The sequence below is a fragment of the Microchirus variegatus genome, assembly GCF_963457635.1.
Source record: "Microchirus variegatus genome assembly, chromosome: 2".
Lineage (NCBI taxonomy): Eukaryota > Metazoa > Chordata > Actinopteri > Pleuronectiformes > Soleidae > Microchirus > Microchirus variegatus.
Window position 1 is genome coordinate 34,130,042 of NC_139803.1, and position 22,792 is coordinate 34,152,833.

General features: G+C 40.8%; 2 protein-coding genes across 3 annotated transcripts in view; both read left to right on the top strand.

Moving 5' to 3' along the window:
* The first annotated feature begins 278 nt into the window (after positions 1–278).
* ccdc32 (coiled-coil domain containing 32) lies at positions 279–2,025 on the top strand. Its single transcript, XM_083904872.1, has 4 exons — positions 279–369; positions 680–915; positions 1,296–1,449; positions 1,550–2,025. The coding sequence occupies exons 2-4, from the start codon at positions 684–686 to the stop codon at positions 1,737–1,739; spliced, it is 576 nt and encodes a 191-aa protein (XP_083760998.1). The 5' UTR covers positions 279–369; positions 680–683; the 3' UTR covers positions 1,740–2,025.
* Positions 2,026–5,263: 3,238 nt separating this feature from the next.
* The window catches only part of evla (Enah/Vasp-like a), a 34,992-nt gene continuing 17,463 nt past the window's right edge, over positions 5,264–22,792 (top strand). Inside the window, exon 1 of one of the 2 annotated variants that reach the window (XM_083903361.1) lies at positions 5,264–5,614. In XM_083903361.1, coding sequence (XP_083759487.1) covers positions 5,610–5,614 — 5 coding nt within the window. In that variant the 5' untranslated portion in view covers positions 5,264–5,609. Of the gene's footprint in view, positions 5,615–10,342; positions 10,434–22,792 lie in introns of those variants that run through there. The other variant, XM_083903360.1, reaches the window with a different exon arrangement.

Sequence of the window (22,792 nt, forward strand, 5' to 3'; positions counted from 1 at the left end):
AAGATTGCTCATTTATTCCAGGCGTTACGGTACGGGTGCTTGCGGCGGACAAAAAGGACAAATAAACTGATATTAAATCACTGGTACCGTAACACCTCAAATAGCTGCGCACAGACTTTCTCGCGTCGTTTGACTTGCTTCCTGTTGTCCTACACAGCACCTGACCAATCACATGCCGACTTTCTCACAAGAGCCCGTCAGAACCAATCACAGAGCAGCTTGACTTTGTCCAATCACATGCACCCAAAATAAGGAACTGGACTGTCGCTGTTTGTGTATGTGAATGATGGACGCAGTTAGCTAGCGGGCTAATCTTCAAATTCACTGAAAAGTGGCCATAAAAATATTTAAACGTGGATTTTCGCTGAGGTAAGATGATGGTAACAGGGCTGTTTATCTGTTCTTTCATGCTATTGAGATGTATATGTAATTCACTGTGATGACGGACTGTTTTAAACGAAGATATTAATCACATGCCGGTATGTTAGTCGCCTAAGCTAAATTATGTTGATGCAGCTTAATGAAGATATTTTCAGGTTGTTTTTTTGACTGTGAACACTTGACATTTAGGTCTTTAGTCTGTATATTTGAAGGTTTTGCTGAAATAGTCAGGCCACACACGAAACCAGGTCAATAAAAGCTGGTTTTGGAAACTGATGTTTGACATGTATGACTGCAGTAGAATGACCGACGACTTTGAGAGACAGGATGCCCGCTCCAGCGGCGAGCTCTGGACCGAGATCTGCTCGAGTCTCCCCGATGATGCTGCGGAGAACAACACTGAGTTCAGAGACTCGTTCCAGCCAACAGAACAAGTGGTGGTCAGTGGTCAGAATAACGGAACAGACACAAATTCTTCCAGTGCCAATACGTGGGAGCCCATGGAGGACTCTGAGGTCTACATAGCCAGTTTAGGTAATGTCCTGCTTCTTTGTTCAGAGACCTAGTGTTTTGGGGTTTTTTTTTAAAGGAAGAGCTTATTTAGATTATTCAAATGCACAATATACAATCAACGTTTTATATAGTACTTAACATCTACAAGGTACTCAAAGTGCTTCACATAAAGAAACAAAAAACCTCAATAAATTAGGAGTAAATAAGTAGAAAATCAGAGGTAAAATGCACATACACAAAGCTCAAACCCTGCAAAATAATGTGTCCAAGATAAATAAGTGTACCTTTTTGTTATAGCATAGTACCTTCAGTTTGGCATTGGAGGTTGTTTTCAGTGAACCAATTTATAGTATGAATCTTTCTTCATGTGACTTCTTCTGCTGTTGCATGTTTTGCTGCAGAGAACCGTCTGAAGAAGTTAAAAGGCCAGACCAGTGATGTCACATCCAGGGACATGTTGCGCTCATTGTCTCAGGCTAAAAAAGAATGCTGGGATCGATTCCTGCACGATGCCCAGACCTCTGAGCTTTTTCAAGGAGGAGACATGGATGACAGGTAAGATACTATGTACTATCCTGGTGCAGGAGCGTTTCATATTCTCAGGTCTTCTTTTGACATGTCAACACCCTTGACATTTGTGCAACTCCCTTCTCAGTGCCCTGGAACATTTTAAACGGTGGTTGATACCGGAGAAGGTGGCCATCAGTGCAGAGGAGCTGGAATATCTCCTGAGGCCATCACAGAATCAGGACCTAGCAGAATCAAACCAGACACAAAATGAAGATGACACAGATGGAGAGAAACAGGACCAAGATGACCAGGACACTCATACTCCAGAGAAATAGGTGTGTTTAAAAAAAAAAATAAACTGAAGGACTAATCTTAAGTGTTTTTGGTGTGTGTGAGTTTGTAGCCTCCGCAGCAATGCGATTATTCCTGTTGTGGCCAAAGCTTTTGTTATCAGTGGAAAGAGGTAATTACGGCCCTTTTTGGTTTCCCCAGCACCCGAGTGTTATACACCATCTTATCTTCAACCACATCATAGTGAAAAATTCAATCTAAGTGTTTGAATGTAGACCTTTCTTTTGTCTTAGTATTTCAGAATTAGCAGATAGTGTGTTGTGACTCTTCATTAGACACAACCAATGAATGTTTTGTGTCACTTGAAGTTGAAGATTTGCGTCATGTAATCCTGACTCTATTGTAATATACTGTGTAACATTGTTTATTTTTGACATGTAGATTTTCAAAAAAAAACTGTTTTAACCATGCTGCAATAAAAACTGTTATGTGCTTGTTTGAAGTCAGTGCACCGTGATGTTTAGTTAAATAGCAGAGGCACAGTTGACAACAGTGCGCATTTGTTAAATTTGCACAACAAAACAGGTAACTGGCTTTTTACGTCAAGTCATAAAACAAGTTTTATATTGTGTTAATTATTGTTTAAAATCAACTATAACCACATTGTGGCTGCTTGGTGTGGATTTAGAGATGATTTGAAATGTGAAGAGTGACTGTTTTAGCCTGATGTTAAGATTGAACAGTTTAATTTATGGAAGAGGTTAGAGGCTGATGAATGAGGGCCCTCAGGTATAGATGGACTAACATGTAGTGGGATGCACAAACAAGTGGAAGATTTTTTTTGTGCTCTGTAAAATGACCATTAAATGCAGCTGGATGCTGGTGACAAATTAACAGCAATGGTAAGAGGGATCAAAAGAGACATTTTATTCCAAATAAAAACCCATCAGAAGCACAATTTAATAATGTTTATAAATTATTTGAGTGCCTCGTTTCCCTGTCAATCAGCTTACGACTCAACACAACTGGTCTCACCATCCACCTCCCGCAGTAGGACCGCTCCCAGGCCCACACCAGAAGCATCTGTTTGCAGAGTGAAAGGCTTGTCAAAATCCAGCTTGTGGAACAGGGTGAGTACAGAGGCTAGTGATGCTCAAATGACGCAATAAAGCAGTATTGAACATGGGTTCATTCATTCAAAGGTTAATTTCAGTGACAGCTAGTGGTGTCCCTGATTGTCACCTCTGGTTACTACCATTTGCAGGTTACCAAGTTCCCCCTCTCCCATTTCCCCACTTATTTACCATACATAAATAAGTAAATTTATTAATTAACATATTTAGTTAACTTTGTAAGACATGCTGCTGACCCTGGGAGCTTTCTGCACTTGTCGTCTATTTGTCTACTTGATGTCTATTGTCTAAGATTAAAAAATAAACAATTTTACATGTTGAAAATCTGAAAAGCTGTTTAATAAACAAATGCTTAAAGGCGTAAGTACAATACAAAATACAATCATTTTAAAGTCAAAGTATGGCAATTTTATATTTTCCATCTGGCAACACTGACTCCAATGGAACCTGGTTTTTTTGTTTTCGTTTTGTTTAAACTGCACATCAAAGTGTTGACATCTTGAAAGACTACACTGTTGTGATAATCATTTCATGACGCAGAAAGTAAGGATTATAATTGAGTATATCTGAATTCAGAAGCAGATAAATGCAGTTGATGCAAACGTTTATTAAATATAATTATTCCAATTTTCCTCCAGAGGACGAGAAGCAGAGGCGCGTGCTGGATTTATTCGTTATCTTTTGCACGTGATTTGCACTCTGACCTGCAGCAAAATCCAAATGCTCAGCGTGTACTGTAGGAAATGTCTTGTAACTGTGACATTTCCTCACCTCTCACCACCATCGCAATCAAATTTATCTGTTGAACAAGTTTAAGCTGTTTGACAGTTTTTTCTTCCTTATTTTGAGAAGTTTAATGTTTTCACGAGAATGCCTCAACATTAGTTGTTGAAGGAATAAGAGAATCCAGATGGATCTGTGCCATTACTGTCTATAAAATCAGCTATTTTGAGGAGAGACAGCAATGAGAAGTGAACTTTTCATCACTAGAGCTGTGAGGGAAATGAAGCTGAGAATATTTTAGGAACTATGGGTGAACATTTAGTTTTAATTGGTGGTGCAGAAGGTTATAATAATAATTTACTTTTAGGAAGTTTCATTTATGTAGACAGATTTTTTTTCCAATGGCATTAAATATTATAGTAGTACTGCTTTTTGTGCTCTTTGTCTTTTTGAATGAACCACATAGAAGTCACTAGGTGTTTCAAAATGTAGGCTTATAACCCTTTAACACCAAAGCCTCAAAATATCCGTCTGGACTTTGTTTATTTTAATCATGAAAGGGCCAGAAAATGTCCCGCGCCTTTTTCAAGAAGAACTTTGAATATCTGGCAGTTATTTACAATGTATCTAAAATTAACCCTTTAAGGTACTGCTCAACCATTTGGTCGACCACACTAAATGCATCAAACTGAACTCACTAACACTTAATGTGACTTGTTCTGAATGTTGTACTTTATGAATTATGCAAACCAGGTTTATTATGAGCAGACGTCTCAACCGTTTGGTAGAGGCCTGTATCTGAAATACTGTAGGGTCTAATTTAAAAGAAAGTATATATATATATATATATATTGATTGTCTTTATTATAATCAGTAAAATTAAATAAAATAATAAAAAATGCTTTTGCTTTTTTCTTGGTTAGTACCTTAAAGTGTTAAGAAAAACTCAAGTTTTATTTTTTTTTAAAAACACTTGTACATACAACTTAAAGGTGCATTATGTAATAAATCTAAAGCAACTGGCCATAAAATCCTCCTAATATGTCACAGAGACTCAGGAATAATGTTCATATAACAAACTGAACTCACCAACAACAGTACAGCCAAAATATTAACATTAAAAACATTTTTTTTACAGACTGCAAATCATGTTTATGTTTTGAAATCATGTTTTGGCATGTGGCGCCACCTACCGCCGTCTACCAATCATTGCAGTCCGTAGAGTCTCAGCTGCCAAGCAACCACGGGTTGCCAGTTACGTCAGAAAACGAAACCTAAAAGACCTTGGTATTTTGAATTTGAATGTAGTAATCTTTTTTGGCCACATTCTCACATATGGCACCTTTAAGTGTATTTGTATTGCATAACAGTTGTTCAGGGTTTCTCACTCCTGGTCCTGGTGTTTCCCTGCCCAAAGGCACCTGAATCAAATAAATGACTCGTTATCAGGCTTCAGTGGCTCCCCAGGACCAGGAGTGACAAACCCTGATATAGTGGAAATTATAATCCATCCATGGCCAGGCTTCATGGAGGCCTGTGACCTGTGGGTGGGGTTGGTGGTGGGCGTCCGCAGGCTGCATGTGAGCGTCTTCACCACAGGTGGGCAGCATTGAGCCAGTCTACTCCCCCCCCCCCCCCCCTCCCCTCGCCTCTTCAGTCGCACGCCGTTTTAGCATTCCCCCTCAAATCTCTCTCCACCACCTCACCAAAACACTCCGGATGGGAAGGAAAAGTGGCACGAGGGAGTCGGCGGCTGACCACCACCGTGCACCGTCTTAACCACCGAGCGGAACCGGAACCGGCTGGACATGGACTTCACGAGCCGCAGCGGCGCGAGCGGAGAACACAGAACACGGAGCACAAAGACCGGAGGAGACGCCGCTCGGCTTTTCGCTTAACACGCGAGTCATTGTCAGCGTGTGTACAACATTAGCACAGGTTTAACACACTGTGTGTGTGTGTTTGTGTGTGAGTGTGCTGCGGTAAACGCGGACTGGTGCTTCGTCTCACCGGCGGCCTCCTCACCGGTGCCACCGGAGGAAGAAAAAGGCGAGGAAAATGAGGTAAGCGGCGGCCAATCGTGACAGATGCGCACCCAGACACTCGGCAGCCTCTGGCCCTTTCTTCATTTCACCCATTCATCCTTTCACAATATACGGCATCTGCTCGCGTAGTGAAGACACATGACACACACACACACACACACGGCCGGGTTATATTGGTGTCCTTGTGTGAGGGCAGTATGTGGAGCATCCACCCACCCACCGGGCCTCAGCTCTGCCTGCCCGCTTCATATCACCGGAACACACACATCTTTATTTTTAAAGTCACTTCTCGTGTATTTTACCCCCCCCCCCCCTTTTCTGTCACCACAGACTGGACCCACCCATTGTACTGAATGCAGTGATTTAATCTAGGCTCATGTTGTCATGGAAACAGCAGCATCATGTAATGGTACCACAAAAAAGAGAAGATATACTGGGCTCTGAGGGGTGGGGGGGGGGGGGGGGGAACTGGATAAGTGACGGTGCTTATGACCATCACAGGAGGAGAAGGAGGTGTTTATTCTGGTGGTTGCCAGGCAGGTTATCAGCCCCCTCCTCCCTCCTCTTCCTCTCCCTCTTCCTCACACACTCCTACATAAGCCTCCATGACAGACGCACACATGTTTGTATGTAGAGAATGTGTCTCATGTTTAAATCCCGGTGCTGCATCCTAGCGTATATATGGTATTTTAAGCTTCTTCCTACTCGCTGTGGTATGCAGACGGACTGCACTGAGGCCCAGCTCTTCTTCTCCACCTCCTCCTCCTCCTCCTGCAGGAGCAGCAGCAGCAGAGTCTCTGTGTTCTGCTCTATTTATGACACATTTTCCTGCTCCTGCTGCCTGTAGTTTGACTCCTCCGTGTCTGCACCGTTCTATTTTATGGCTTCAGATTTATTCTGACAGCTCTGCTGAGATACAGTGCACTCTTGTCTGTGTGTCTCTCGCACACACACAAACACTCGTCCTCGTGTGATGTTTCTGCACAAACACGAGGACGGGGGGGGGAAAGGAGACACCGAGACATAACAAGTGAAAAACAGAGCAGCAGAGGCTCCTGCTTTTCCTCCTCTGTCCTGTAGCCTCGTGCAGCTGGAAGCCAGCAGCACCAAAACTATTCCAATTTCAGACAAGTCAGCGTATTAGTTGGCAAATGAATATCTTCCAGTCCAGTCGGATGAAAGCACTGCTGTGCTCCACGCGTGCGCGTTTGTCCCGTCCTGTGTGCTTGTTGTGCCAGAGGCAGGTCTGTTCTTTAACTCAAAGCCCAAAGGCAAGTTTCAAATCTCCACAAAGCGACAACAAGGTGACCCCGGCCGATGAAGACGAATTCAAAGAGACGATTTGTTCAGCTTTGCTGGTTCCTTTGGCAGCGTTTTACGTAACATGCATTTATGTATGTGCAGTGCTCTGTTTATACATGTGCACGTGAGGTAAAGATGTGAGTGTGGTTATTTCTAGAGGGGTTTGCGACCCGGTCATAACAAGGGCCTTTCTGCATGTTCTCCACATGTGTGCATGGGTTTTGACCTGGTTCTCAAGTTTCAGTCCAAAAACATGAAGATTTGGGGATTTGGTAAATTGAACACTAAATTCACTGTAGATGTGAGAGTAGTGTGGATGTTTTTTTTGTCTCTGTGTCCCTGTGATGGACTGAAGATCTGACCCCACCTATCGCCCTATGTCAGCTGAGGTTAGTACACTAGAAGATGGATGGATAGGTTGCCAGTTTTATTGTGTGATGGCTCATCTGTATCACTTGTGTGGCTGGTTGCTCTGAGGTGTGATTGTGTCCCAGACTGTCTTTGGGGACAAATATCAGACTTAAAACAAGTCTTATGTGGACTGCTGGTACCAAAGTTTGACTTTTGGTTCAGTGATAAAAGTTTGGGATAGAGCAGAGTTCTCAAATCTAAAGATTTTCATTTTGTATCATATATGTTGTTTTTATTGTGAACTATATCTTGTTTACTATCATATTTGCTATCTAAACCCCACTTGTGATTAGAAATAAAGTGATATATCATCACAATGCTATTATTGCTATATCATGATATCATTTTAAGCTCTTTTTCCCCACACAGTTGGATTATTTCTCACTTGACGGCCCCCACGCAACCAAACTAGAAGCTCATGTGGCCCCCAGTTTCACTTGTTTAAGACCCCTGGTTTACAGTAAAGGTACTTTATTAGGGAAGATTATATATATATATATATATATATATATATTTTTTTTTTGTGTGGTCACACAGTTGCTCCGTGCGAGATGAAGAAATATACAGTTACAAGAAAGCACCAAATGTTATAGAAAAATAAGTTCATCTGTGTGAAACCAGTGCATCTGTCCATACTCAATCCCAAAAATTGAGGGATAGTCTCGCCTACTGCAGCTTTAAGTTGAAAGGAAATGAATGTCCGTTATGTCCTGAAATGTGTTTGCTGAAGAAAGGTAGAGTGGTTTGAAAGAGAAAACGGCAAGGCGTCAGGTGTGCACTTGCTGTGGTGACTCCTAGAATGAGCCCAGTGGAAGGTAAAAACGCTGAGTTATGCCTTTTTTTTTTTTTTTTTTTTTTTTACTGGCGATCAGAGAGAGCAGCTGCACGTGAGCACTGCATCACCACAACTCCCAACGACACGCTCAAATCCTCCGGGGGCTTTCATTGACAGGGATAATGTAAGAGTTCAGCCTGGATTTCGCTGCAAATTACTGACTGCACGAGTGAGAGCAGGATTTCCTCCAGCGTCATCAAAGCCCAGTGTTTGTCATTTGTGAGTCACTTGGTTATGAATAAATGATTAAATGACATTTTTTGGTGCCCAAACAGCAATCACAACATTTTTTATGAAAACTTAAAGGTCTAATATGCACTAGGAGTAATCAGACTATGAATCGCATTATCCAGGTATGTTAGTCCGACTACTATTGTCTTAGTCCGAATAAAATCAGACGTTTAACATATGTAAACACACTGACTGTGTTCAAGCAGAACATATTATGGGTCTGTTTGCTGTAAGGTAACAGCGCTAACCACTGCACCACTGTGTGCGCCATTATGCACAACTGTACTTTCTCAAACACCACAGACTGTCATTCAAACTGTAATTTGCTCGTTTTCTGGCAGATCACATGCGTCACACACCATGCGCTTTGTGTCATTTGAGATTGCGTCATTAAGCGGTGTTTTACGCCCTTTGGCTTCATGGAGGTCAAACAGGTCGTATCAGATGACCCCCCCCCAACTAAAAAAAAAAAGCTTTTACAGCTCAGCGAGGTGTTCATATTTTCTCTCAGCTTTCACTCGGCTGCACCCGACACTTTGAGCTCGGATTTAACTTAGTTTTATGTTCTGTCGTTCAGCGTCAACTCACTATTGTTTTACTTCATACTCAAGCTTTTTTTGTAACTAATTTAATGCAAAAATTCTTTTAACCCTTTAACATAGAAGCCGCAAAATGTCTCTCTGGCCTTTTTTTTTTTTTTGCTTATTTTATACATAAAAGGGCCAGAAAATGTCCTGTGAGTAAGTGCTTTTGCCCATTTTTCCAGTTTCTGGCACTTATTTAGAATTGACTGCGTGTTAAAAGAGTGTATTGACAGTTTAAAGTCAAGAAAAACTGTTTTTTAGGTTTTTTTTATTTAGATTTAAAAAAACACTGTAGTAGTACATGAATAAGATGTTTTGCATTTTAATAGTATAAAACATATTTCCAAACAAATTGTGTGGAGTAGTTGTCTCCCAATGTGCAAAAACAGGCCAACAAAATGGTAACTATGCACCTCCGTAGTGGTTTTATCACCCAAAAGGACCTTCTTCAGGGCATTTTTGGATAAAAGCGTGGAAAGAAATTACCGTAGCTTTCAGAAACCGTCGTTTTTTTTCCGATTGCCCAAACCGCCACGTAATTACGGTAATGTTTAGAGCGATTGCCCAAACGTGTCGCAAACGGTACTCTCACTGTTAAAGGCTTTAAAAACATAAAGTTTTCTTTAATGTCTGTGACCTCCAGGGCTCCATTTCTAACCCCAGGTCCGTGGCGTGCCCTATAACCCACAAAGCCTCCTAATCTTTTCGTGGGCTAGATTGCTCTTTTGTTTGTTTCTCCACATCTCTGCTCCCTGTGGCAAAGAAGGTTAATAGTCTTAAGCTTCAGCTTCAGCCCGATGATCCACCGGTGGGGAAATTTCTGATAAAGCCCGCCCGAGTAAAACCGTGAAAAATGAATGAAGCCTTTGTTTCTGTAATGGAAAAATAACTTGTTTATGCCGTTTGGCTGAATTAATGAGGTGTTTCAGTGCAGTTAATTGGTGATTATGGTTTATATTTGTCACTGTAAAACGTATTTAAAGCTCCACCCTAGTGACTGTAAACACACTCCAGTTTCCCATATGGGCGACCATGTAATTTCCAGTGGACATGATTCTTGGGAGGTTTAAAGACGGCACTGAAATCGTTGCAGCAGAGCAAGGGGGACTGGTCTACACTGGTCACATGTTCTCTCTCTCTCTCTCTCTCTGTGTGTTGCATTCCCTTACTCTTGCAACACTCGTCATCTTTCCTCCCTCCCTCGCGCGCTCTCTCTCTCTCAGACTTACTGTACGTTTGCTGTAGTAGGGCTCTTTAAACATTTCACATGAGGATGTGAAGAAGTGTTGCTGTTGTGGGGGTGACAAAAAAAAAAGGGGGGCTCCAGCGTTTTTGGACAGCATGTGCGTCGCTCTCTCCTCTCAGGCTGACACTTCCCCCTCTCCTCCATAATCTTTATTCCTCCCTTCATCCTTTGCCGGAGGACTGCGCCTGTCCTCCGCTTCAGAGACATGTATTCCCTGGACGATTTTGGGTAAGCGCGATCATCTCCTCTCGTCTCTTGCTTGTTACTTGTGCAGTTGTTTGGATAAAAAGTGGCGTTTGGGGTGTGCATTATAATTATGTTGCTCTCTTTCTCGCTGTCTGTAGTTTCTTTTTTTTGTTTGTTTAAAGAGTGGCTCTGCTTTCAGTCCACAGTATCTGTGCGGTGTCTTTTGTAGCTTTGTTTCTCTGCTTAAAAAAAACCTATTTCTCTCTGTGTGTTATCACACATTATTACGGTGTAATGTAGATTATATATTGTAGAGAAAATGAGGGGGGGAAATGGGGGAGGCAAGTCTCTTCCAGGAGTTGCTGACTCTCTCTTGTCTGTCTCCTTCTTTCCAGCGCTCTGTCTATGTTTTCTCTGTAGCCAGCTGTTGGCCTGATTGGTTACCCTTTAGCAATCTGTCATTGGTTCTCTGTTTTTTTTCTTTCATGGAAAGAAGGAATGAGTTCCTCTCTCTTGGTCTCTGCTCAGCTGCTCTCGCTCGTTCAAAAGATTGATCCCATCTGACTCGTTGCTTGCTTGTGTGTGTGTGCGTTTGTCCGTGAGAAAGAAAGAAAGAAAGACGGGAAGAAAAGCGTTAATCTCTCGAGAGGCAGCGTGAGTGGGACTATCAAAAGCCAAATCATAGAAGGATGGATGAAGGGAGGGGAGTGTTTGTGCATAATACGCTCTTGCCAGATTACATTATGGGATGTGGTGATTTGTTGGAAGCTTGAGTACACACAGTACGTGGGACAGAAGAGAAGAGATGACATGATGAGAGGTTTACGCTTGACCGCGTGGACTCGAGTAATCTTTAAAGTACAGTACACGAGAGGGAGGAGAACCTCTCTGCTTCACTGTCTCCATTATTGATGACACATCGCTCGTGTTGACATTGCGTGGCTTTCTAATCTCACCTTGTATTCGTTCGATCCCTCAAATGTGTCAAAATGGACAAATCTCGTCTTTCTGACGCGTGTCCTGTGACGTAGCGCGTCGCCGAATTGGAAGCAGCGTTTCCCCTTTAAGGATCAGGGATTAGTGACAGGAGACGAGCGCAGAGCTGTGAGGAGGCGGAGGATGAGGTGGGGGAGGGGTGGCTTCAAAGTGGGGGGTTGCTATCATCACTCTGTACTGTATGCGACAATTAGCCTAAGGGCCAACTGGCATCCATTGCAATATGTAATGAATAAGTGATGTCACTGTGGGGGTCAGTATGTTCATGACACTCCTTTTTATTGTTGTTTACTGTTCATGTGCTACCACTTAATTATCTCCTTTTTAGATTAAGATTCTTCCTCAGTGATACACGTCAAAGAAAAGATGATTTGATATAGTCCGTATAAAACTATTTGCGTCATTTGTGGAGCTAAGAAAAATGGGTCAGTTGTCACATTTCTGATTGTTTTTCTGCGAGAGGAAAAAAAATCATTCAACATTCAGACACAACAGAATTTATCAGAGAAATAAATACATATTTCTTTGCATTTTAGTGTATTTTTAAATAAAGATCCAACCAGACCAACGCATATGCACTTCATGAAAACTGGCCCAAACTGCCCAACAGTGAACAATATTTCTATACTCTAGTGTTTTAATTGTCTGTTTTTCTTATTTTGTTAATTTTTTTGTGTGAGCAATCTATCAAACCTTTGTACGTTGAAATAGTGTGCAATATCATCCTAAATGTTTAGAATTGCAACATCATGATGGGTTATCAAGATATAATAACCATTTTTTACTTACTAAACAGTTATTTTTTCGCAAACTGTTGGACTTTTTTCACTTGAGTGACCACAGACCCCTTCCTGACCAGACTAGAAGTTCACTCTCCCCCAGGTTATTTTGAGTTTAAGGTCCCCTGTCTTAGAGAAACATACTGAACAAATGTCCTCGAGTTTAGATGTTTGTATGTTTAACTGTACCTTTTTAACAGTAAGATATTTAAGATGATGAATGCATTAATGTCTAGAACCTGTAACAGACTCTATATAAATAAGTTGTGTATTTTTATTTGCGTCGTCTCTCTGGGATGTGGGGACACAACAGGAGAATCATGTCCACGTTTTACTATCACATGTTAGAAGCTCTCGCCCTATCACTTGCCCTGCAGCATGTTTCCATAGTCTGTAATGATTAAATAAATGTTATAGAGGCTGTCACAGATGGAGCTAGTTAACATTTGCCGGTTGCTGCCACAGAAGTGTCCTAAAGTCCAGTTGTGCGCACGGTGCCGCAGAAGAGCCAGCGTAAAGTGTAAGCCGAATACAAAGTGCTGCTGCTGACTGGTGCTCTAGTTTAATCAACACTTACCAAACATGACCCGTACTTAACCGACCACAAATAGCATTTACTGATGCCGAGCGACCAGTCACGTCGACAGTCGCGCTGTGACTCAGCGTCGTTTATGTCCGCTGTCGGCCACCGATTGGACAAACTGCCGAACTGTAGATCAGTTAAAAATACTTAAAAGAGAGATCATTTGGTCGTTTTTCATCGTATGCTTTCCAATCCAATCCAACTTTATTCATAAAGCACTTTAAAGACAACACAGTGTTTTTACATATTGATATTTTGGCAAATTATGAACCATTCAAGAATCACGCAAGAAGAAGGCACAGGTGAAGCCTGCAACCAGCCCCCCAACATGCGTTCTGATTGGTTAGATGTGTACCACCAGTTGTCGGGCTGTAACTAACGATTATTCTCATAATAAATTAATCTGTCGAGTGCTTGTTTGGTCCGTAAAATGTCAGAAGAATGTTCATCGGTGTTTGCAAAACCTGGAAATGATGATGTTCAAAGCAAAATCATTCAGTTCAGGTAATGATTCAGAAAATAGTAGATTTAGTTTGTTTTCTTATAGGATAACTGCATGTTGTATGAAATCCATATGATCACTCAGTAAAATATAATTGATATTGTTTATAAAAATCATCAGGAGTAAGCACTGGACTTAACGTGTATGCAGTTCAATGCATAATATTCATTATTTAAATGGTAAATTGTATAAAATGTGAATACGGTAACCCTCCATGTTATTCTCTACCCTTCAGGTAGCTCTCAGCCTCAAAAAGGTCGGTGACCCCTGAACTAAGTGAAGGTCTGTCGATGTGAGAGCTTGCTTGCGTCGTTTCATCAGTCTCGCTCTCGAGTTAATCTACGTGCTGCTACTGTGTGTCGAACCCTGATCGAGTGTGAGTTCGTCAATTACTCGGTGGACGTTAATGGTCCTTTAACACACAAACACTTTTTTTCCCCCAGTCAATGTACATGTTATTGTACATTCACCCTGTATATCTGTCGTCCTCTGAGCTAGAGAACATCAATCAATAGGTGCTGACCACATTATGGACTGGCTGGATGTTAATTCTGCCTTTGCTTGATACTGGGTGGCTATGGTAACAGCAGGCTGGAGTCAAGAGGAGGAGGGGGGGGGGGGTGCAACCCCAACACCCTCCATCCCATCACACACACACACACACACTGTAGTGTTGGAGGGGGGTAGAGGATGGGTGAGATGGATATGAGGTAATCTCCCTTGGGTTATGACAATAGCACAGAGGTTCCCTGATACACACACACACACACAGAGGCTGGTCAATGACTTCATCTCTGCCCGTCTGTCCATCAGTCGTCTCTTTGTTGATCATCATCACAGCGGCCGCAGCAGAACCAGACGTTTCTTTGACCCGACGCGTTCTTTTTGTTTGCAATTTAACAAACGGAAGGATTACATTTGAACTTTTAAAGGACTTATTGTTTTGAGGTCATGGCGCAGAACAAGAGGGAGTTTGTGTCTTAAATTGCTTCTCTCGCTCTTGTTGTTTTTTTTATCTCTTTGCCAAAATGGACGTACACCGCCTCCAAGTGCTGCGTTACTGCCTCCCCCAGAGTGTTAGTGACTCAGGGTTGTTTTACAGCCACATCGCTGCCAGGTCTGTACCCACACTTTGTTTGACACTGTGCTTCTAAAACCGTGTGTGTGTGTGACCACTTTGATCATTATTCCAGTGCACGTGTGACGTCAGAGACGAGCGAAATGTCACGGGCAAAAACCTAATCTGGGAACGAGGGTGAAACAGAGATTGCTGTAATTCAGTCTTTTAGAACTCGCGGGTTTGATTAGTGTGTGCAAAGAAAGGTCTGTTATGTTCCAACAGCACAGACGGACAAATCTGTCCCTGCTGGGGTGTTTTTTTTTTTAATCGGAGCTAAAATACTAATCTGTAATCTAAATCTGGCCTCGACATACTGTTGTTAAGAGCCAGAATTTACAATTCTGTCTTTGTGCAAGAATCTTAACAACCACACTTTAGATGGAGAAATCATAGATAGGGGCGGACAAACTTAAAGGGCTGTTTCACCCAGTTTTTCCCCAAATTGAGAGCAAATTTAAAACAATTAAGATGCTGCAGTGTTTGTTTAATTCACGTTCTATGACAGCGTTGGATTCAATTTGATATTTTACTCATAAAACTTGTTTTAATTGACAGAAATGTGGTGAAAAACGGTGTAAGGCTTTTATGTTCTTTGAAGGCTGTCATTTAGACGTCAAATTTTTGTCAGTTTTATTTATCTTTTTCAATCCCAACTTCCTCTGTTGTTGTGGGAATGTATCTCAGATCCACTGTCTGATCAAAAAACACATTTATCTCTGGAAATTGTTAAGAAAAAACTGAAGTGGGTGAAGTGGCCCTTTAATAATATTACACTTTATAGTTTATTTCTCTATTTTAACTGCGATATATAGTATTTATCTATTTAATGTATTATATTTTTATAATGACAATTTTGTTGGCCGGCCAAATTCATGTTACAACGGCCAAAAGCCGGCATATACCAGAAAACGTAAACCCTGGTTCTCGCTCCGCCTGTTTCTTTTTTTTTACCAAGTATGCATCAGTATGTTCGTACTAGCCACGTATCCCACAATGCATTTCGCTGGACCATATCATGCAGAGAAAACAACAAAAATTTGAAATAAAGAAAGAAATTAGACATTTAGAATTCAAAAATGCAGGTTGTGTGTTAAGATGTGACAGATTTATAGTTTGGCAGCAACGTAGTCGGAGATAAACTACTTTGCACTGCTCATCTATTTTCCTCATGGTGCTTGATCAACACTCCCTAGGTGGCGGTAATGAGGCATAAGCGGCCATTCTCACATTTTGGACATTCAACGAAACAAGGATCATTTTGCATGTGATATTTTAGATTTTAAAAAGACTGTTTAACGTTGTCATTTATGCATCCCCTTTTTTCTAAGATGGCTTAGAGAAGGATAATATTTAACATAATCTTTCTTTTTTGAATAACATACTAAAGTGATCACTGTGTGCTATTTGTGCAGACACAGATGTTTTCCTCAGTCTGTAGAATATGATGTGTGTAGGTCAGTGCTATATTTGTGTATATATAATAAAGAAACGGTCATTTTTTGCAGTATTTAGAAAATACTATATACTATACTGTATAAAAAAGGTAATATTTCTAGCTGCGACAAAAACAGACGTTATTATCCCTCTGGAAATTTTATCCATCAACGTTTCCCAACCTTTATATAAACGAGTGTATGATAAAATGACAACATACGAGTAATTGTAGTGTCACTTGAGCTGAGGCTTCATTCATACTGTAGCTGTACATACATTTATATGCACTGCAGTAAAACTAATACATGCAAATCACATCATCAAGGGAAAAATAGAATGTAGGTCATTCATTCACTCATGCTGCTGCTGCTGTGTGTGTGTGTGTGTGTGTGAGAACTGAATGGAGCAGTGACTGCATGTGAGCCACACATGCATCGCGGCTTTATATTGAGCTCTTTTCGCAAAACAATGGGGACGTTTTTGCTACATACATAAGCACATTAATGTGGTTTCCGTTAATACTATTAAAAAAGGAAGGAAAAAAAAATCCCCACCAACCATTTGGGACTTAATAGACGTCGATTCTGCCGCGTATGCTCGATGCATCGGCAAACATGGTGCACTGTAGTGCAGTGATTATAATCTGGACAACATGATGGGTCAGATTATGAGAGTCTGGATATATAGAGTATATAGTAGGCTTGTTGTTAGAGGCACTCTGATGCATTAATGAAGAAGGTGGAGACATTTTTTCATGCCATTAAGCTTAAAGTCCTCTTTATTGCGGGTTATTCTGTGTCAACCCACAAAGGAAGTCTCATACATATTCATATTCGAACAAATACAAATGTAGAATTTGGCGCTGTAGTCGGAAAAATGTGCCTTTGGTGCAGTTTTTAGAAGGAAGTGCAACTCTGCATTGTTTTATTAGAGTAATAGCAGCTAAAAAACCTGCAGTGTCAGTTCTTACTGGAGGAGGTTTTCTGTATCGTAAACTTTTTCAATTTTTTAAATATTAAAGTACACAAATGACAAAGATTCAAGGCACAAAGTCCATTATGTTAAAAATGTACATTATTAAGTTGTATATTATAGTATAGTTGCTACTATGTAGCCATTAAATATCAGTATTAACAATATTCACTTTTTCAAATTCCAGTGACATTGAGTGAGATGAGCATTTATTATTATTATTATTATTATTATTATTATTATTATGATAATAGTTTTTTACTTTGTCACTTTGCTTCTGCAGGAACTGAGCACTTTTGAGGGAGATCATCGTATGTCCACTTTGGGTGCATTCCACTATTAGGTGTGAAAACGACCTAAATCCATTATCAGAGTTTGAGCAAGCGAAAGTTACGAGTTACTCGCACCACAGATGCTCGCTCTCGTTGCTGTCGCTGCTGATATACGTGTATTTGTCAGTACCATTACCGTCCAACATGACTGAGAACTACAGTATCATGTGCCGACAGACACTTAAATAATAATAAGAGTAACATGGCTGTTGTTTAGCTTCAGTGACTGCGTTCTTTTCTTGGCAGCATGTGTTCCACAACATGTGGCAACAGTACGCCGATCTAGCAGCAGCAGCGAAGACACTGAATGTGATTGTGCCAAACACGTTTGCTCACTTACAGAACAATCGGTCTTCGTAAGTGAGTAAAGTTGGTGTGTGCGTGCTTTTTTTAGTCACCGTCTCTTCTCCTCCGCGTGCCTTGTGAGGCGTACTTTCCCCTGTGGAGCAGATTAGAGGTCTTGTACGAGAGTTAAGTCCTGGTTAATTTAGATTTAAGACTGCAGTGAGGTAATGAGCTGCCCGTCATGGCTCCGTCTGTAATCCAGTCAGTCCTTCTGTCAGCCCGGGACCCCCTCACCCACCCAAACATACACGCACATATGGAGTCATCCATACTGTAAATGTATACATTTACTGTGCCCTGCCCCAAAATGCCCAGTGAACCCTGGAGGCTATAATCCTCATGTAGGCCATAATAATAACAGACTATCTAACTAAATCCATACGCAGTAACCAATCTCTGTGTGAGCCTGTTTCTCCCCTCCATCTCCCCCAAGTGTCCCCTCCTTAAAAATATCTTTGACTGTTATTTTGGGTGTATGCGCGCACACACACACACACACAGTATGGGCACTATAATGTACTTGGCGTGGACGTATAATTATGTACTTTTTCTCCTGCTTTGAGAAAGAGTCGCAGCACTTTGTATTTCACAGTCGTCTGATGGACGTTTGTCTCATCTGTCTACGTTTCTCCTCCAGCATCATTTAAATAATGAGTATAAGTATATTTGGGTTAGTGATTACATGGTTTAACTTAAAAAATCTTTTTTTTGTAGTAGTAGTTTTTGTGTAGTCTTCTGTATTCTTTTATAGTTCTTATTGTTTTAAGGGTGTCTCATCGATTTATTGGTTACGATCCCTGGTTTTATTTTTCAGAAGATTTGATTGATTCATTTTAAATACACCATTGCACTAAGGAGACCAAATGCACTGTGACAACACCCCAATTGCACAATGACATAATTTGTTAAATTCTGTATGATTATGTGTTTCGATATTGTCTTTTTTTTAATTGAACGTCCCCCATAGTGGCACTGCAGTCCAGGACAAATAATAAAGTTAATCTTGAATCTTGAATGTGTGTGCGGCACATGATGTGTATGTTGGACATTCGTCGGTGCCGGACTGTTTTACTTTGAAACAGGAACAGGAAATTGTTGTTTTTATCATATGAGACAGTTGCATATAACTGTCTCATATTAATTCTATCAAGTTTGCCTTTTCATTTATCTAAGACTAAGTATGTCTACTAATGTGCAAAGTTTAAAATAATATTGGTTATATATATGTATTTCCTCGTTTTGTGGAGAACAATATTTGTTACACAGTTGGAGAATTGTGTCTCTGAAATGACTCCGCAACAGCCAATGTGTCGTTGACGGCTTCATAAATGGTCTAAAATGCCCGTATCGGATAATAATATCAGTATCGGTGGATACTTGAGATTGTCATATTGATATCGGGACACTAAATAGTGGTGTCGTCTCTTCCCTACTCTAACCACAGTCTACCTGAGGATGCCATTGCTTACTCACTTACTCACATCCTCTGCATCGATGTATAATCGCTCGCTGACTTTTAAGTCCCTCTTATCCCCATCACCGAGTGGGGAGTCATAAAAACGCAGTGATTACAGCTCCTGCTGCACAGGAAGTCTATCCCTGACACTTGACTGCCGTCGTGCAGACGGTTGTTGTCTTTAAGGTCGTTAATAAGAATGAAGTGAACTGATTGGTTTGACGGAGCAGATGTTCTACAGTCTGGTTGCATGACATTTGCCTGTCAAACTTAATGCAGGAAGGTTTGTTGTTGGGAAGATAAGTATAGTTTTTTCAGTGAACACCAGTGCCAGGGAAAATGAGACTGTTTCGATTAGCCAAGTTTCTCTGGGTGTGTGTGTGTGTGTGGGACGTGGTAGAAAAATGCAGCTTCTCCTAAAACTCTGGATTCCTCCTGAAGGATAATCCTTCCTTATAACTCTCAATAAATACACAGCATGTAACACAATTATTTTTTCCTGAACTTCTGAGGAAGCAGGAAGTGCACGAGCCATTTAATCTCTCACATCTTAAAAAGTGGCCTTAAATTCCCCACATAATGCAATATTAAGTGGAAGTGTGGTTTATTTAATCAGCCAGCCATCTTTGTGTAATAGAGTACAATGCTGCTTTTGTATCCACGTTTCATCCTGAAAACATTTTTGCTGCTGCCAATTTTAAACTTTTTAAAAATGTAATGTTTTAAACTTTTAGTTCTAATTACAGAGGCCTGACAAATCTAAACTGCTGTGCGTATGCGTTGCTCTATTTAAAGACTAATTTTAGAGCTGCAACTAAGGATTATTTCCATAATCGATTGTTTTCTTGAGTAATCGTTTGGTCAGCAAATGTCAGAAAACCACTTTTAATGATTTTTGTGTTATATGGAGCAAAGAAACAAACAAAATATTCTCATTTAAGAAGCTAAATCAACCAGAAATCTTGTTTTAATAATGAAAAAGCTTCAAAACAATTAATCGATCATCAAAATAGTTGACGATTATTTTAGCAATCGATTAATAGTTGATCAATCGTGTAATTGTTTCAGCTCTAACTCATTTGTTTGCGTCTGTTCCACTGTAAAAAAAACAGCACGATGAACACAATTACTCAGATAATTACAGGTGCCTTACCACCCTAAACAGTGTCAGTGAAACATTTTCTCAGGGATAGTTTATGATGTGTGGTTGTATGAGGTATTGACATATATATTGCCCACACTAACCTAAGAAAATAATGGATTTTGCTGATCTGCTGGTTCTTCCCCTTGTTCCTGTCCTGTCCGTTCCATGTCAATATACATCACACAACCACCTGGATCACTTTTAGGCATCGTTTCCTCCTGCTACCGGTTTGGAAGAAACAAAACACAGCCGTGATGCTCAGTCCCAGTGTGCATGTATAGGTTTTATGGTGGAGGATCAGAAAGGGAGTGAGAGGGGGGCACTTATGTCTCCCCATGTGTGCTGGGAAGTTCTTCTTGGAGCGTGGCCTCCTTTTCCCCACTCGCCTGTGAGACTTACATGACCGTGTGGCAGGCATGAGCCTTCATGTCCTCTCTGCTCTTGTATTTCATCGCGCATTTTCTTCTCTTTGGTGCCTTTTTTGAGGTGAATATTATTCCGGCTCTGCTGAGAAAACTGCTTAGTCCAGCAAAAACAAGGTGGAAATGCTCAGACGGGAGCTTCTCGCCAAGTCGACTCAAGCTTGAACCTTTTTTTCCCCCTTTTTTTTCCTGGAAATAACAGTACTTCATATTCAGAGTACACATATTTTCTCTTCACCAACACAAATATGTTATCAGCAAATGGCAAACAAGTTATTTAAACCATGGATCCTCAGATATATTTTGATATTTTGTGTCCATGTGGTGTGAGAATCATCCACTCTCTCTTTATTTATGAGCCGGCTGTGGGAAAGTGCTTATGCATTTTTAAAGACGGTGTATGGAATAAATAAGAGGGGAAAATACCAGCAGGTCTAAAACCCTTAGAGGACCGGAGCAGCCTAAAGTGGAAAACTGCCTAATGATCAGTCAGCTGTAGGACGTACAAGCATTCAGAACCTTGTATAAATCTACTTAGAGCAGCTATGATCAATGCTTTTATGTAGACAGTGGATCGTGGGGCTGCTTTAATAATGCACATAGAAATATCACCTGTATATGTATACGTGGCATTTTAGCATCTTTTAGCTTGTTTGTTTGTTTTCGCAATATATTCCAAGACGATGTGTAGTGATACATCATGATATCTGTTTCTAACTAAAGAAAAAAACATTCACATGAAGGATTTCTCTGTTTATTCTCAACATAGAGAGCAAACGTGGATGGAGCATCTTTTAACGTAGCTTTCTCCGCATTATCACCGGCACTATCGAGAAAGGGCGGCGATATATAGCCACATTGATATTTTGACCCATCCCCTATTCTGCACACACAAAGTTAGATTAGAGACATACACAGATAATCAACAATAAAATGTCATTTTTGCATATGTTGTAGATAAGGAATGAAAAGCAAAGAGGGACAAATAAGAAAGGGGCATGTCAGATACAATGAGAAGGAAAATGCTACTTTTTGCTCATTTCATTCATTTTTAACGTTTTCCGGTAAATTTTAACTGTCCACTGTTTTTGACGTTTGGATCGTCTTGTTTTTGCCTTTTCTGGCATCAGTTTGATTCATCACATCATTTTGAATGTTGCTGATTGACACTCTGTGTTCTCTGCCTCTCGTTTTTTTCCCCACAATTGTGTGGCTTAAAGTCCTTAAATTAACCAAACAGTGGGTTTTAATTGAAATTGGCAGGAGCGGCTGGGATGAAATGAGTTCTAATTAAGTGCTCGTGCATCAGGAGCTCGTGAAGAGAGACCTCTAGGTCCCGATCAAATAATCCTCATTATCGCGTCATGTGTGGAGACCGAGCAACACGTGGCGTGTAAAGAGGGGGAGGAGATGAGACGCCCCGCTTTATTTCTGCCTGCCCGAGGAGTATTGAAACTGTCAGCAACAGGTTTCAGGTACGACGTCCCTCACTGGCCCAAACTGATCCAGAAATAGGGCCTGTTTTTGTAAGAGGATCCGTCACTGAGAGACAGCCCGCCTCCCTCTCTGGTCCCAGTGAGACTCTGTTATGTGATTTAGAGAATCTGTTTAACTTGTGTAAAGATGTACGAAACATAGCGACTATAATTATTATTGGTATAAAAGCTTCTCATCAAAAGACCGTTGTGTCCTGCTGTCTGATGTTTTAGTTGGAGTATTCGAGGAATGCAGCGTTCACATGTGCATGTGCTCAGGACAAACGTCTTTCCTGTTGACTCTGAACTTCCTGTTGGACTCGAGACGAGAGGATATAAACTGTGAGACGTTGACCTTTTACTTGCATCCAGGCATGATGCTAAACCAGACACCTCTTTTTAGTTCTGTATTTTTTATCTGTTACTCTAGGAAATAAGAAAATATAAATGTAAAAAAAAAAAAATAGGGAAAGACAGGAAGCAGAGATTAAGATGTTGAGGTTCTCTTTGGGAGTGACGAAGATAGGTAAGATCAGGAATTAGTTAATCAGAGGAACAGCACATGTTAGATGTTTTGGAGATAAGGTCAGAGAGATGAGAATGAGATGGTTTGGTCATGTACAGAGGAGGGATAGTGAATATATTGGAAGAAGGATGCTAGAGTCAGAACTGCCAGGCAGGAGGTCTAGAGGAAGACCAAAGAGAAGATTTATGGATGTAGTGAAAGAGGGCGTGAAGTTAGCTGGTGTGAGAGAGGAAGATACAGAAAACAGGGTTAGATGGAGGAGGTTGATTTGCTGTGGCGACCCCTGAAGGGAGCAGCTGAAAGGAAAATAAGATT

Coding starts and splice junctions, on each gene's coding strand:
- ccdc32 (XM_083904872.1), top strand. CDS start 684: ATGACCGACGACTTTGAGAGACAGGATGCCCGCTCCAGCGGCGAGCTC. Junction 916..1,295: donor GGTCTACATAGCCAGTTTAG/GTAATGTCCTGC, acceptor GTTTTGCTGCAG/AGAACCGTCTGAAGAAGTTA. Junction 1,450..1,549: donor GGAGGAGACATGGATGACAG/GTAAGATACTAT, acceptor CTCCCTTCTCAG/TGCCCTGGAACATTTTAAAC.